At 69.8% G+C, this 15,254-nt stretch overlaps 1 protein-coding gene across 3 annotated transcripts in view; it reads left to right on the forward strand.

Annotated features, from left to right (window-relative positions):
- The window catches only part of ROBO4 (roundabout guidance receptor 4), a 91,109-nt gene that overhangs the window by 49,813 nt on the left and 26,042 nt on the right, over positions 1–15,254 (forward strand). For all 3 annotated transcript variants that reach the window (XM_074936505.1, XM_074936507.1, XM_074936506.1), the window contains exons 8-13: positions 1,410–1,629; positions 2,373–2,494; positions 4,529–4,700; positions 5,758–5,952; positions 6,588–6,630; positions 7,749–7,891. In XM_074936505.1, the coding sequence (XP_074792606.1) occupies positions 1,410–1,629; positions 2,373–2,494; positions 4,529–4,700; positions 5,758–5,952; positions 6,588–6,630; positions 7,749–7,891 (895 nt within the window). The remainder of the gene's footprint in view (positions 1–1,409; positions 1,630–2,372; positions 2,495–4,528; positions 4,701–5,757; positions 5,953–6,587; positions 6,631–7,748; positions 7,892–15,254) is intronic.

Below are 15,254 nucleotides of genomic sequence, written 5' to 3' on the forward strand. Positions count from 1 at the left end.
AGGAGGGAATGGGGAGCTGCCCCTGCATTCCCAGACTGTGAATGGGAAAGCGCTGCTCACACCCAACCCCTTCCAGCAGGGCCCCACTGAGCTCTGTCCCCCTGGACAGCCTGGCTGGGCTAGACCTTGCCCTGCCCCAGTGCTGTTCGGATCCCCCACCATTCCCAGTGTGCACGGACAGGCTCAGCGAGGAGAGCGGAGTGCTGGCTGGAGAGCAGTGGCAGGATCCCCCAGCTCCACTGGCAGAGCGGCCTGGGGACAGCAGCCTTGAAAGCATCGTCCCTCGTGGAGGGGATTGTGGGTAACGCACGAATGCCGTCCAGGCCATTGGGCAGGTTGCAGGCAGGACTGAGGGGCTTTGGCTCTGCTGTGATACCTGCCTGTGAAAGGGGCACAAGGACAGGACCCCCCAGCGAGAGGCTGCGAGGCCCGAAGGGTGGTAGCCAAGTGCTGCAAGGCCTCTCCAGCAGGGCCAGGCAGACCCCCGGGCTCACCACTGGCATGTTCCCCCACACAGTTGGGCCTGTGCTCGGCAACGTCTGGCAGCAGCGCTGCCCAGGGGTGGCAGGCACCTGGAAACTGAGTGAGGCACCATTGCAAATCCATCCCACCCCCAGCTACTTACCCACCCACCAACTTTCCCTCCCATCCATCCATCTAACCACCCATCCATCCCATCCCCAGCTACTTACCCACCCACCGACTCTCCCTCCCACCCATCCATCTAACCACCCACCCATCCCACCCCCAACTACTTACCCACCCACCAACTTTCCCTCCCACCCATCCATCTAACCACCCACCCATCCCACCCACAGCTACTTACCCACCCACCGACTCCTCCACCCATCCATCTAACTACCCATCCATCCCACCCCCAGCTACTTACCCACCCACCGACTCTCCCTCCCACCCATCTAACCACCCATCCATCCCACCCCCAACTACTTACCCACCCACCGACTCTTCCACCCATCCATCTAACCACCCACCCATCCCACCCCCAACTACTTACCCACCCACCGACTCTTCCACCCATCCATCTAACTACCCATCCATCCCACCCCCAACTACTTACCCAGCCACCGACTCTCCCACCCATCTGTTCATCCCATCCACTGAACCCAACCAGCCATCCACCCTCTGACCCTCCCATCCCCCCAGCCACCCTCCCATCTATCAACATTTATACAGCGCTTTCTGCCATAGCAACCGCTCTCTCAGCTGGCTTCTCCCAGCGCATAGTCCTGCTGATGCAGCACTGGCAGCCTGTCCTCAAGCCTCTTGCCCAAGGCAAGCACCATCCTGGGCAGAAGGACAATAGGAGACTTGGACACAGGCAGGCTGGGGGGTTGGGCAGATCTCTGCTGGCCTGTCCTGTGCCCCCACTGACCACGGTTGCCTTTCAGGTGATCCGCCCGTCCCAGCACACTGAGGGACATGCTGTGCTGTACCGCTCCCTGCTGCCGGTCAGCGTGGACTGGGTTGAACGGAAGGTGCCCAGGGAGCACAGCATCATCATCCCAGCCCTCAAGAGAGGCTACAAGTATGAGTTCAAGGTTCGGCCCTATGCCGGGAAGGTCCATGGCCCGGACAGCAACATCAGGCATCTCTGGATCCCGGAGGAAGGTACAGCCCGAGGCGGCCCCAGTCCCTCCAGCTCCAGGGCCTGACTCAGCTTGCTCTGCAGAGCAAGGTCACATGGGGGACCTAGAGAGGCTGCAGGCCTGGCAGGGAGTCCATGAGTGACGTGCTGGGTGGGTTTGAGGGCTTGGCGCATGGCTGCCTGCAGGCCCTTCTACATGGTGCTGCTCCTTACAAGGCCCATGCCTTGCCAGGGGGAGCATGGGCAGGGGGTCCCGCTGCAACGGACGGAAACCTGCCCAGTCAGCTGCTGTGCACCTCCTGGGTGAACGGCACGGCGGGTGCCCAGTGTGCCCTGGCACCCCAAGGCTGCACCGTCCAGGGCCCATGTGTGGGGCCATGTGGGGAAGTGCCAAGGCTGGGGTCTGTCACCGTCCTGCTAGAGGGGACAGGGAGGGAAGAGGGGGAGGAGGAGCAGCACCATGCACAAGACCCCTGGGCACCAGGTTCCCTCCCCGGGAGCCCAGCTCGGTACCTTCATCTGCAGTCACCCCCACTGTGCATGGCCCCATGACCTGCCCTCCCTCTCTAGTGATACCTGCCTGAAGCCCTGATGGGCATCTTGGTGCTGGTGGGAGACCTCAGGGACCACAGCTCCGCTGCCCCCCCCCACACTCCAGTGCTCGGAGTGCGGGGCCTGGCTCTAGGGACCCCAGGCTCTGTGTCTGGAGAGCAGCCCAGCCCCGGGCTGCCCAACGCAGTTTTCAGTGGCTCTCTCTTGTCCTCAGTGCCTAGTGCAGCTCCTCAGCGTGTCACCATCACGGCAGTGGAGGATGGGAATGGCACAGTGCTCATCAGCTGGGACCCCCCTCCCCACCCCGCACACAACGGCATCATCCGGGGCTACAAGGTGAGGATGTGCCGGGGCGACAGCTCAGGCCCCGCGCGACACTGACTTGCTCGGCACTCACAGTGGGGACGGAGGGTAAAGAGCTAAATTGGCCTGGCTTGGCCAGGCTGCAGCTCGTAGGAACCTGGCGGGATCCCCGGCTCGCGGAGGGATCTCGCCCGAAGGTGGGGAGGTAACCAGGAGGGTGCCGGGGGGCAGGGCCGTGTGCCCTGGGAGTGCTGCCGGACTGGGCTGCACCCTGCCAGAGTGACACGGCCTCTCGGTCACTCTCAGGAGCATTCACAGGGGTCAGCGGTGATTTGCGCAGGGATCTCGGGGGCTGCTTTGCTCTGGGAGCAGCCCCTAGGGGCCGTGTGCCAGCTGGGCAGAGCAGCAGTGAGCGATGCCCCTTACACAGGACCTGGGGGGCCTGGCAGAGGAGCCGCACCAGCTGAGGCCCCCTCCATGCTTGTGCGGTCGTGCCTTTCGAGCAGCTTTTGCTTGGAGTTCCTGGGGCTTCTTGTGGGGCCTGGGGCAGTACGGGTCACAGCTGTCCATGGGGCCACGGAGGTGGGGGTCAGAGCTGTCCATGGGGCCAGGGTCGTGGGGGTTAGAGCTGTCCATGGGGCCTGGGGCAGTGCGGGTCACAGCTGTCCATGGGGCCACGGAGGTGGGGGTCAGAGCTGTCCATGGGGCCAGGGTCGTGGGGGTCAGAGCTGTCCATGGGGCCTGGGGCAGTGCGGGTCACAGCTGTCCATGGGGCCACGGAGGTAGGGGTCAGAGCTGTCCATGGGGCCTGGGGCAGTGCAGGTCACAGCTCTTCCATGTGGCCAGGGTGGTGGGGGTCACAGCTGTCCATGTGGCCACGGTGGTGAGGGTCACAGCTGTCCATGGGGCTTGGGGCAGTGGGAGTCACAGTTATCTGTGAGGCTCGGGGTGGAGCAGGTCACAGCTATCCGTGGGGCCCGGGGCAGTGGGGGTCACAGCTATCCATGGGGCCTGGGGCAGTGGGAATCACAGCTATTCAGGGGGCCCAGGGCAGAGCAGATCACAGCTGTCTGTGGGGCCTGGGGCGGTGGGGGTCACATCTGTCCATGGGGCCTGAGGCAGTGGAGGTCATAGCTGTCTGTGGGCCCAGGGAAGTGGGGGTCATAGAATCATAGAATATCAGGGTTGGAAGGGACCTCAGGAGGTCATCTAGTCATCTAGGGGGTCACAGCTGTCCATGGGGCCTGGGGCGGTGGGGGTTACAGCTCTTCCATGGGGCCACAGAGGTGGGGGTCAGAGCTGTCCATGGGGCCTGGGGCAGTGCAGGTCACAGCTCTTCCATGTGGCCAGGGTTGTGGGGGTCACAGCTGTCCATGTGGCCAGGGTGGTGGGGGGTCACAGCTGTCCATGGGGCTCAGGGCAGTGAGGGTCACAGCTCTCCATGGGGCTTGGGGCAGTGGGAGTCACAGTTATCTGTGAGGCTTGGGGTGGAGCAGGTCACAGTTATCCGTGGGGCCGGGGCAGTGGGGGTCACAGGTATCCATGGGGCCTGGGGCAGTGCGGGGTCACAGCTGTCCATGGGGCCAAGGGGGGTGCGGGTCACAGCTGTCCATGGGGCTCAGGGCAGTGAGGGTCACAGCTGTCTGTGGGACTTGGGGCAGTGGGAGTCACAGTTATCTGTGGGGCTTGGGGTGGAGCAGGTCACAGCTATCCATGGGGCCTGGGGCAGTGGGAATCACAGCTATTCAGGGGGCCCAGGGCAGAGCAGATCACAGCTGTCTGTGGGGCCTGGGGCGGTGGGGGGTCACATCTGTCCATGGGGCCTGAGGCAGTGGAGGTCATAGCTGTCTGTGGGCCCAGGGAAGTGGAGGTCATAGAATCATAGAATATCAGGGTTGGAAGGGACCTCAGGAGGTCATCTAGTCATCTAGGGGGTCACAGCTGTCCATGGGGCCTGGGGCGGTGGGGGTGTATCTGGTTGTATCTGTGTCTGGGTTTATGACAGGCATCCTGTCTCTTGGTCTGGGTTTATCACAGCCGTGCTAGCTCTGTCTGGGTGTGTTACAGGTCTGGTACCTGGGCAATGAAACTCACCATCGCTCCAACAGGACCGTGGATGGAGGGACGCACAGTCTGGAAACGGTCATGCTGCCGGCTGGGGTTAAATACTGTATCCAGGTGGCAGCCTTCAATGGAGCTGGGCTCGGGGTGCCCAGCAATGCCACATGCAGCAGCGTAGGTCAGAAATGATGTTTTGTTCGTAGAGCGATTTGTCCAGCCGGAAACCCCCAGGCGCCCCGTGATGGGCCCAGGGAGAGCGGGGGAGCCCTGTGATCAGAGAGCCAGTTGGGGATGGTGGGACAGACAGATTGCTCACTCGCTTGCCCTCCCTTTGACGTTCTGGCTCCCCAAGCTGGCACACTGGCCTGCTGGCTGCGCTCACTTGCTTCCCTTAGAAACCCGGGTTCAGTCACCTGGACCCTTGGCACCGTTGCCGGCTGGCCAGACTGGAGGCTTAGGGAAGTGTGTGACCCCTTGGACTGCAGGGACCCTCTGGGGAGCAGCACGGAGGTCACGCTCCTTGGCCTGTTTCCCTTCTCTGACGCCTGCCCAGTGGACCACTGGTTCAGCCAGCCCTTGGGGAGGGACATTTTTCTTCTCTGCATTTGACTCATTTCACGTGAGCACAGTGCTGGCTTTCCGCGGGGGCTAGGCTGGCTTCCGCTGGGACGAGGGAAAGTTGGCTGATGGTTTGAGCCGAGAGCTGGCCGTCTGGAATCCGGTTCTGTTCCCGGCTCTGCCTGCCTCTCATTGGGTCACCTTGGCCATGGCCCATCCCTCTCCCTTTCTGCCAGGTGTGCCCCTCTCAGGGCTCCAGCCCACAGGCCCTGGGGGTGTGCTGGGACCCTCCCAGCCCTGCAGGCTGGCTCCCTCTGTCAGCTGGGCTAGTCTTTCCTCCTCCCAGCTGACGTCTGCCCCCAGCATTATCCCAGCTCTCAGCCAGGCTCCGCAGCGATGCCCGCACCGAGGGTGGACTCCAGCCTTGGCACTGTGCAGGCAGGAGGCTCTGGTGCCCCTCCGAGCGGCAGCCCAGGTGTTGCTGGGGGGAGCAGACTCCATGGTAGCAAAGGGACTGGAGCCTGGCCCAATCTCCTGCTGCAGCTGGGCCTTTGCTATTAACCTTTCGGTGTCCTGTGGGCAGGCGGATGAGCAGGTCAGCTCTCCCGGGGGCGTCGCTCTGCGTTGAATGAGCTCCGCCTGTCACCTCCACCTCTGATCCACCCCTTCCTTCCCAGAGCCCCTGGTGGGAAAGATGGCCAGGACCCCGGCTGTGCGCTCCGTCAGCCACATCCTGGCAGTGATCCGCCAGCCTGTCTTCATCGCTAGTGTGGGCTCGCTGCTCTGGCTCGTGCTGATGGTGCTGGCTCTCTACCTGTGCCAGCACCACGCCAGGCATTACAGCCAAGAACAGCAGCGTGCCATAGGCAAAGGTGAGCGTGAATCTGGGGCTATGGAACTGCGAGCCCAGCTGTCTACCAGCAGTCACTAGCATGGAGGTGGGGGGCAGCAGGGGCCCTGGAACGACACGGTATGCCTGGGCTCAGTGAGTTTGAGAAACCCCAGCCCTTAGGGTCCTGGGCCAGTCCAGCTAAAGCAGGGCTCCCCAACCTCACCCCTGCTCACTGGGCCCTGCAGCCCCCCCACAGCCTGGACATTACACTGGGGATTGGTCTTAGACGGCTCTGATTTCTGCCCAAGCGCTACCCTGGGGGATGGCCCCAGAAAGGGGCCCATCAGTGCAGGAGATCAGCAGGGTCCATGCCGGGTGGTCTGGGGTGAACCCCAGGGGTTCCCTATCTCAGTGCTGTGGGAGCATGCCCAGGGGTTATCCAGAGACTGGTGCTGGGACCGGTGAGGAGCTGGCAGAGCCCCCAGGATGGCACGACCGGGTTGCAATCAGCAGTGGGGACGAGATGAAACTCAGGCAGGGGAAGATGGGGGCCTGATGAGAAAGGTGGCCAAGAGGGGCAGCAAATGGGTGCCATGCAGCTCAGGACGGTCTGCACCCTGGTCGTTGCAAGGAGCCATCGCTGTGCAACTAACAATCTCCCTGCCTTGCTCCCAGGTCTGTGCCGATACGCCAGTGAAGACACCATTGTCAAGCACAGGTGAGTGACAGCCTGGAGAAAATGGTTGTGAACCCCCATGGCATGGGCTGGCCTGTATCCCTGCTCAGCAAGCCCCAGGGTGGCCCACTGACAGGGAAGATGCCTGCTTTATTCCTGACCTGCAGCCCCCTGCTATCCCAGCCCTGGGCCCCCCCTCACACTCAGCTCTGCCAGAGCCCCTCAATCCCGACCCACAGCCCCCTGCTATCCCAGCCCTGGGCATCTTCTCACACTCAGCTCTGCCAGAGCCCCTCAATCCCAACTCACAGCCCCTGTTACCCCAGCCCTTTGTCCCCCCCCACACACACACTCAGCTCTGCCAGAGCCCCTCAATCCCGACCCACAGCCCCTGCTACCCCAGCCCTGGGCTCCTCCTCACACACAGCTCTGCCAGAGCCCCTCAATCCCGACCCCCAGCCCCCTGCTATCCCAGCCCTGGGCCCCACACATGGCCCTCTGTAAGACACCAAACAGCTTACAGTCTGCAGCAGCCCCTACCAGTCCCACCTGTGCCCTGTGATGGTCCTGCGGGCAAAGGGGACGAGGGCAGGCTGGAGGGGGAGCTGAGCCGGCTGGTCTCTGCTGGGGCATGTGATGGCTCTGTGATGAGAGGCTGCCAAGCTATCACCCCTGGTGCTTCCTGGTCCTGGAGAGAGGCAGGTGCCCAGGGTGCTGTGAGTTACACAGCGCTCTGGGGCTTTCCCCTACAACAGATCCCCCGCTCGTGTGGGTGCTGCGCAGCACCTGCCAGCGGGAGGGAGCCAGAACCTGCCCCCTGCCCACCCTGACACACTCCTGCTGGGGGAGGCAGGCTGGACTTGCTAGGGCTCCCCATGCTGGGAATGCAGAGGATCTTTCCACTCCCTCTGCACTGCCTGAGAGCACAAAAGGAATGGTGCTGGCCCACGAGCCTGGCCCAGTCACAGTGCTCCCCTCCCATGGCCAGGGCTGGAGCGGGGCACTAGCCCTGCGCTAGCCCCCTCCACGCAGACACAGGAGGAAGGTGCCACAGACTCACCCAGCCGGCAGTGCCGGGGCTCTCCAGAGCTGCTGCAGGTGACAGCAAAGCCCCCTCCCGGTGCCTTCACCTGTACGTCTCCTTCCCTCCCCAACCCCAGGATGGACGTGAGTGACTCCCCGTGGCTGGCTGACAGCTGGAAAGCCACCTCCTGCTCCAAGACCTTCAGCAGCAGCAGCAGCAGGTCGAGTAGCCAGCTCCTGTGGGCCGAGACCAAAGACAGCCTGGACTTCCACCGCTCCAGTGAGTCCCTGCCGCGCCGCTCTGCTCCTGGCCATTCCCTGCCCGGAGAGAGGCTCCCGCGCTGACCAGCCCACACCTCTCGCTGCACCTTCAGGGCAAAGTCAGGACGTTCTGCAGGGAAGGTGACGTTCCCTGTGCGGGAGCCCGGGAGCCGGGCCGGCTGAGCTCCCTGTGCGGGATCCCGGGAGCCCGGCCACTGGCCGGCTGAGCTCCCTGTGTGGGATCCCGGGAGCTGGGCCGCGGGCCGGCTGAGCTCCCTGCGCGGGATCCCGGGAGCCCGGCCACTGGCCAGCTGAGCTCCCTGTGCGGGATCCCGGGAGCTGGGCCGCGGGCCGGCTGAGCTCCCTGTGTGGGATCCCGGGAGCCCGGCCACAGGCCAGCTGAGCTCCCTGTGCGGGATCCCGGGAGCCCGGCCACAGGCCAGCTGAGCTCCCTGTGTGGGATCCCGGGAGCCCGGCCACAGGCCAGCTGAGCTCCCTGTGCGGGATCCTGGGAGCCCGGCCACAGGCCAGCTGAGCTCCCTGTGTGGGATCCCGGGAGCCCGGCCACAGGCCAGCTGAGCTCCCTGTGCGGGATCCCGGGAGCCGGGTGTCACGGAGTGTGGGGCAGTCCAGGCCCTGCACCCCTCTTCCTGGGATTCACTGAGACTCTCAGCCAGCCAGTAAAACAGAAGGTTTATTGGACAACAGGAACACAGTCCAAAACAGAGCTTGTGGGGACACCCAGGACCCCTCAGTCAAGTCCTTCTGGGGGAGCAGGGAGCTTAGACCCCAGCCCTGGGTTCCCTGTGTTCCTCCACCCACCACCAAACTGAAACTAAACCCCCCCAGCAGGTTCCCTTCTGCAGCCTGTCTTCATATTCCTGGGCAGAGGTGTTACCTCCCCCCCCCCCCGCCCCCCCCGGCTCAGGTGACAGGCTCTCAGGTCTTCCATCCCCAGGGCACATTCCCAGGTCAACACTCCCCCCTCCCTGCTGCGTCACACCGGGCCGCGGGCCGGCTGAGCTCCCTGTGTGGGATCCTGGGAGCCGCGGGCCAGCTGAGGCGGGGGGAGCGCTGCGGGCTGGGTGTGTCTGCAGGTGCGTGGGGCGGGGGGAGCGCTGCAGGCTGGGTGTGTCTGCGGGTGCGTGGGGTGGGGGGAGCGCTGCGGGCTGGGTGTGTCTGCGGGTGCGTGGGGCGGGGGGAGCGCTGTGGGTTGGGTGTGTCTGCGGGTGAGTGGGGCGGGGGGAGCGCTGCGGGCTGGGTATGTCTGCGGGTGCGTGGGGCGGGGGGAGTGCTGCGGGCTGGGTGTGTCTGTGGGTGCGTGGGGCAGGGGGAGCGCTGCGGGCTGGGTGTGTCTGTGGGTGCGTGGGGCGGGGGGAGCTCTGCGGGCTGGGTGTGTCTGCGGGTGCGTGGGGCGGGGGGAGCTCTGCGGGCTGGGTGTGTCTGCGGGTGCGTGGGGAGGGGGGAGCGCTGCGGGTTGGGTGTGTCTGCGGGTGAGTGGGGCGGGGGGAGCGCTGCGGGTTGGGTGTGTCTGCGGGTGAGTGGGGCGGGGGGAGCGCTGCGGGCTGGGTGTGTCTGTGGGTGCGTGGGGAGGGGGGAGCGCTGCGGGCTGGGTGTGTCTGTGGGTGCGTGGGGCGGGGGGAGCGCTGCGGGCTGGGTGTGTCTGCGGGTGCGTGGGGCGGGGGGAGCGCTGCGGGCTGGGTGTGTCTGCGGGTGCGTGGGGCGGGGGGAGCGCTGCGGGTTGGGTGTGTCTGCGGGTGCGTGGGGCGGGGGGAGCGCTGCGGGCTGGGTGTGTCTGCGGGTGCGTGGGGCGGGGGGAGCGCTGCGGGCTGGGTGTTTCTGCGGGTGCGTGGGGCGGGGGGAGCGCTGCGGGCTGGGTGTGTCTGCGGGTGAGTGGGGCGGGGGGAGCGCTGCGGGCTGGGTGTGTCTGCGGGTGAGTGGGGCGGGGGGAGCGCTGCGGGCTGGGTGTGTCTGCGGGTGCGTGGGGCGGGGGGAGCGCTGCGGGCTGGGTGTGTCTGCGGGTGCGTGGGGCGGGGGAGCGCTGCGGGCTGGGTGTGTCTGCGGGTGAGTGGGGCGGGGGAGCGCTGCGGGCTGGGTGTTTCTGTTGGTGCGGGGGGCGGGGGGAGCGCTGCGGGCTGGGTGTGTCTGCGGGTGCGTGGGGCGGGGGGAGCGCTGCGGGTTGGGTGTGTCTGCGGGTGAGTGGGGCGGGGGGAGCGCTGCGGGTTGGGTGTGTCTGCGGGTGAGTGGGGCGGGGGGAGCGCTGCGGGCTGGGTGTGTCTGCGGGTGCGTGGGGCGGGGGGAGCGCTGCGGGCTGGGTGTGTCTGCGGGTGCGTGGGGCGGGGGGAGCGCTGCGGGCTGGGTGTGTCTGCGGGTGCGTGGGGCGGGGGGAGCGCTGCGGGCTGGGTGTGTCTGCGGGTGAGTGGGGCGGGGGGAGCGCTGCGGGCTGGGTGTGTCTGCGGGTGCGTGGGGCGGGGGGAGCGCTGCGGGCTGGGTGTGTCTGCGGGTGCGTGGGGAGGGGGGAGCGCTGCGGGTTGGGTGTGTCTGCGGGTGCGTGGGGCGGGGGGAGCGCTGCGGGCTGGGTGTGTCTGCGGGTGCGTGGGGAGGGGGGGAGCGCTGCGGGCTGGGTGTGTCTGCGGGTGCGTGGGGCGGGGGGAGCGCTGCGGGCTGGGTGTGTCTGCGGGTGCGTGGGGAGGGGGGAGCGCTGCGGGCTGGGTGTGTCTGCGGGTGCGTGGGGCGGGGGGAGCGCTGCGGGCTGGGTGTGTCTGCGGGTGCGTGGGGCGGGGGGAGCGCTGCGGGTTGGGTGTGTCTGCGGGTGAGTGGGGCGGGGGGAGCGCTGCGGGCTGGGTGTGTCTGCGGGTGAGTGGGGCGGGGGGAGCGCTGCGGGCTGGGTGTGTCTGCGGGTGCGTGGGGCGGGGGGGAGCGCTGCGGGCTGGGTGTGTCTGCGGGTGCGTGGGGCGGGGGGAGCGCTGCGGGCTGGGTGTGTCTGCGGGTGCGTGGGGCGGGGGGAGCGCTGCGGGCTGGGTGTGTCTGCGGGTGCGTGGGGCGGGGGGAGCGCTGCGGGCTGGGTGTGTCTGCGGGTGCGTGGGGAGGGCGGAGCGCTGCGGGTTGGGTGTGTCTGCGGGTGGCGTGGGGCGGGGGGAGCGCTGCGGGCTGGGTGTGTCTGCGGGTGCGTGGGGCGGGGGGAGCGCTGCGGGCTGGGTGTGTCTGCGGGTGCGTGGGGCGGGGGGAGCGCTGCGGGCTGGGTGTGTCTGCGGGTGAGTGGGGCGGGGGGAGCGCTGCGGGCTGGGTGTGTCTGTGGGTGCGTGGGGCGGGGGGAGCGCTGCGGGCTGGGTGTGTCTGCGGGTGCGTGGGGCGGGGGGGAGCGCTGCGGGCTGGGTGTGTCTGCGGGTGAGTGGGGCGGGGGGAGCGCTGCGGGCTGGGTGTGTCTGCGGGTGCGTGGGGCGGGGGGAGCGCTGCGGGCTGGGTGTGTCTGCGGGTGAGTGGGGCGGGGGGAGCGCTGCGGGTTGGGTGTGTCTGCGGGTGCGTGGGGCGGGGGGAGCGCTGCGGGCTGGGTGTGTCTGCGGGTGCGTGGGGCGGGGGGAGCGCTGCGGGCTGGGTGTGTCTGCGGGTGCGTGGGGCGGGGGGAGCGCTGCGGGCTGGGTGTGTCTGCGGGTGCGTGGGGCGGGGGGAGCGCTGCGGGTTGGGTGTGTCTGCGGGTGCGTGGGGCGGGGGGAGCGCTGCGGGCTGGGTGTGTCTGCGGGTGCGTGGGGCGGTGGGAGCGCTGCGGGCTGGGTGTGTCTGCGGGTGCGTGGGGCGGGGGGAGCGCTGCGGGCTGGGTGTGTCTGCGGGTGCGTGGGGCGGGGGGAGCGCTGCGGGCTGGGTGTGTCTGCGGGTGCGTGGGGCGGGGGGAGCGCTGCGGGCTGGGTGTGTCTGCGGGTGCGTGGGGCGGGGGGAGCGCTGCGGGCTGGGTGTGTCTGCGGGTGCGTGGGGCGGGGGAGCGCTGCGGGTTGGGTGTGTCTGCGGGTGCGTGGGGCGGGGGGAGCGCTGCGGGCTGGGTGTGTCTGCGGGTGCGTGGGGCGGGGGGAGCGCTGCGGGCTGGGTGTGTCTGCGGTGCGTGGGGCGGGGGAGCGCTGCGGGCTGGGTGTGTCTGCGGGTGCGTGGGGCGGGGGGAGCGCTGCGGGCTGGGTGTGTCTGCGGGTGCGTGGGGGCGGGGGGGCGCTGCGGGCTGGGTGTGTCTGCGGGTGCGTGGGGGAGGGGGGAGCGCTGCGGGCTGGGTGTGTCTGCGGGTGCGTGGGGCGGGGGGAGCGCTGCGGGCTGGGTGTGTCTGCGGGTGCGTGGGGCGGGGGGAGCGCTGCGGGCTGGGTGTGTCTGCGGGTGAGTGGGGCGGGGGGAGCGCTGCGGGCTGGGTGTGTCTGCGGGTGCGTGGGGCGGGGGGAGCGCTGCGGGCTGGGTGTGTCTGCGGGTGCGTGGGGCGGGGGAGCGCTGCGGGCTGGGTGTGTCTGCGGGTGCGTGGGGCGGGGGAGCGCTGCGGGCTGGGTGTGTCTGCGGGTGCGTGGGGCGGGGGGAGCGCTGCGGGTTGGGTGTGTCTGCGGGTGCGTGGGGCGGGGGAGCGCTGCGGGCTGGGTGTGTCTGCGGGTGCGTGGGCGGGGGGAGCGCTGCGGGCTGGGTGTGTCTGCGGGTGCGTGGGGCGGGGGAGCGCTGCGGGCTGGGTGTGTCTGCGGGTGAGTGGGGCGGGGGGAGCGCTGCGGGCTGGGTGTGTCTGCGGGTGCGTGGGGCGGGGGGAGCGCTGCGGGCTGGGTGTGTCTGCGGGTGCGTGGGGAGGGGGGAGCGCTGCGGGTTGGGTGTGTCTGCGGGTGCGTGGGGCGGGGGGAGCGCTGCGGGCTGGTGTGTCTGCGGGTGCGTGGGGCGGGGGAGCGCTGCGGGTTGGTGTGTCTGCGGGTGAGTGGGGCGGGGGGAGCGCTGCGGGGCTGGGTGTGTCTGTGGGTGCGTGGGGCGGGGGGAGCGCTGCGGGCTGGGTGTGTCTGCGGGTGAGTGGGGCGGGGGGAGCGCTGCGGGCTGGGTGTGTCTGCGGGTGCGTGGGGCGGGGGGAGCGCTGCGGGCTGGGTGTGTCTGCGGGTGCGTGGGGCGGGGGGAGCGCTGTGGGCTGGGTGTGTCTGCGGGTGAGTGGGGGCGGGGGGAGCGCTGCGGGTTGGGTGTGTCTGCGGGTGAGTGGGGCGGGGGGAGCGCTGCGGGCTGGGTGTGTCTGCAGGTGAGTGGGGCGGGGGGAGCGCTGCGGGCTGGGTGTGTCTGCGGGTGCGTGGGGCGGGGGGAGCGCTGCGGGCTGGGTGTGTCTGCGGGTGCGTGGGGCGGGGGGAGCGCTGTGGGCTGGGTGTGTCTGCGGGTGCGTGGGCGGCGGGAGCGCTGCGGGCTGGGTGTGTCTGCGGGTGCGTGGGGAGGGGGGAGCGCTGCGGGCTGGGTGTGTCTGCGGGTGCGTGGGGAGGGGGGAGCGCTGCGGGCTGGGTGTGTCTGTGGGTGCGTGGGGCGGGGGGAGCGCTGCGGGCTGGGTGTGTCTGCGGGTGCGTGGGGCGGGGGGAGCGCTGCGGGCTGGGTGTGTCTGCGGGTGCGTGGGGAGGGCGGAGCGCTGCGGGTTGGGTGTGTCTGCGGGTGCGTGGGGCGGGGGGAGCGCTGCGGGCTGGGTGTGTCTGCGGGTGCGTGGGGCGGGGGGAGCGCTGCGGGCTGGGTGTGTCTGCGGGTGCGTGGGGCGGGGGGAGCGCTGCGGGCTGGGTGTGTCTGCGGGTGCGTGGGGCGGGGGAGCGCTGCGGGCTGGGTGTGTCTGCGGGTGAGTGGGGCGGGGGGAGCGCTGCGGGCTGGGTGTGTCTGCGGGTGCGTGGGCGGGGGGAGCGCTGCGGGCTGGGTGTGTCTGCGGGTGCGTGGGGCGGGGGGAGCGCTGCGGGCTGGGGTGTGTCTGCGGGTGAGTGGGGCGGGGGGAGCGCTGCGGGCTGGGTGTGTCTGTGGGTGCGTGGGGCGGGGGGAGCGCTGCGGGCTGGGTGTGTCTGCGGGTGCGTGGGGCGGGGGGAGCGCTGCGGGCTGGGTGTGTCTGCGGGTGAGTGGGCCGGGGGGAGCGCTGCGGGCTGGGTGTGTCTGCGGGTGCGTGGGCGGGGGGAGCGCTGTGGGCTGGGTGTGTCTGCGGGTGAGTGGGGCGGGGGGAGCGCTGCGGGCTGGGTGTGTCTGCGGGTGCGTGGGGCGGGGGGAGCGCTGCGGGCTGGGTGTGTCTGCGGGTGCGTGGGGCGGGGGGAGCGCTGCGGGCTGGGTGTGTCTGCGGGTGAGTGGGGCGGGGGGAGCGCTGCGGGCTGGGTGTGTCTGCGGGTGAGTGGGGGCGGGGGGAGCGCTGCGGGTTGGGTGTGTCTGCGGGTGCGTGGGGCGGGGGAGCGCTGCGGGCTGGGTGTGTCAGCGGGTGCGTGGGGCGGGGGGAGCGCTGCGGGCTGGGTGTGTCTGCGGGTGCGTGGGGGCGGGGGGAGCGCTGCGGGCTGGGTGTGTCTGCGGGTGAGTGGGGCGGGGGGAGCGCTGCGGGCTGGGTGTGTCTGCGGGTGCGTGGGGCGGGGGGAGCGCTGCGGGCTGGGTGTGTCTGCGGGTGCGTGGGGCGGGGGGAGCGCTGCGGGTTGGGTGTGTCTGCGGGTGCGTGGGGCGGGGGGAGCGCTGCGGGCTGGGTGTGTCTGCGGGTGCGTGGGGCGGGGGGAGCGCTGCGGGCTGGGTGTGTCTGCGGGTGCGTGGGGCGGGGGGAGCGCTGCGGGCTGGGTGTGTCTGCGGGTGCGTGGGGGCGGGGGGAGCGCTGCGGGCTGGGTGTGTCTGCGGGTGCGTGGGGCGGGGGGAGCGCTGCGGGTTGGGTGTGTCTGCGGGTGCGTGGGGCGGGGGGAGCGCTGCGGGCTGGGTGTGTCTGCGGGTGCGTGGGGCGGGGGAGCGCTGCGGGCTGGGTGTGTCTGCGGGTGCGTGGGGCGGGGGGAGCGCTGCGGGCTGGGTGTGTCTGCGGGTGCGTGGGGCGGGGGGAGCGCTGCGGGCTGGGTGTGTCTGCGGGTGCGTGGGGCGGGGGAGCGCTGCGGGCTGGGTGTGTCTGCGGGTGCGTGGGGCGGGGGGAGCGCTGCGGGTTGGGTGTGTCTGCGGGTGCGTGGGGCGGGGGGAGCGCTGCGGGCTGGGTGTGTCTGCGGGTGCGTGGGGCGGGGGAGCGCTGCGGGCTGGGTGTGTCTGCGGGTGCGTGGGGCGGGGGGAGCGCTGCGGGCTGGGTGTGTCTGCGGGTGCGTGGGGCGGGGGAGCGCTGCGGGTTGGGTGTGTCTGCGGGTGCGTGGGGCGGGGGGAGCGCTGCGGGCTGGTGTGTCTGCGGGGTGCGTGGGGCGGGGGGAGCGCTGCGGGCTGGGTGTGTCTGCGGGTGC

This window comes from Natator depressus, chromosome 22, assembly GCF_965152275.1.
Source record: "Natator depressus isolate rNatDep1 chromosome 22, rNatDep2.hap1, whole genome shotgun sequence".
NCBI lineage: Eukaryota > Metazoa > Chordata > Testudines > Cheloniidae > Natator > Natator depressus.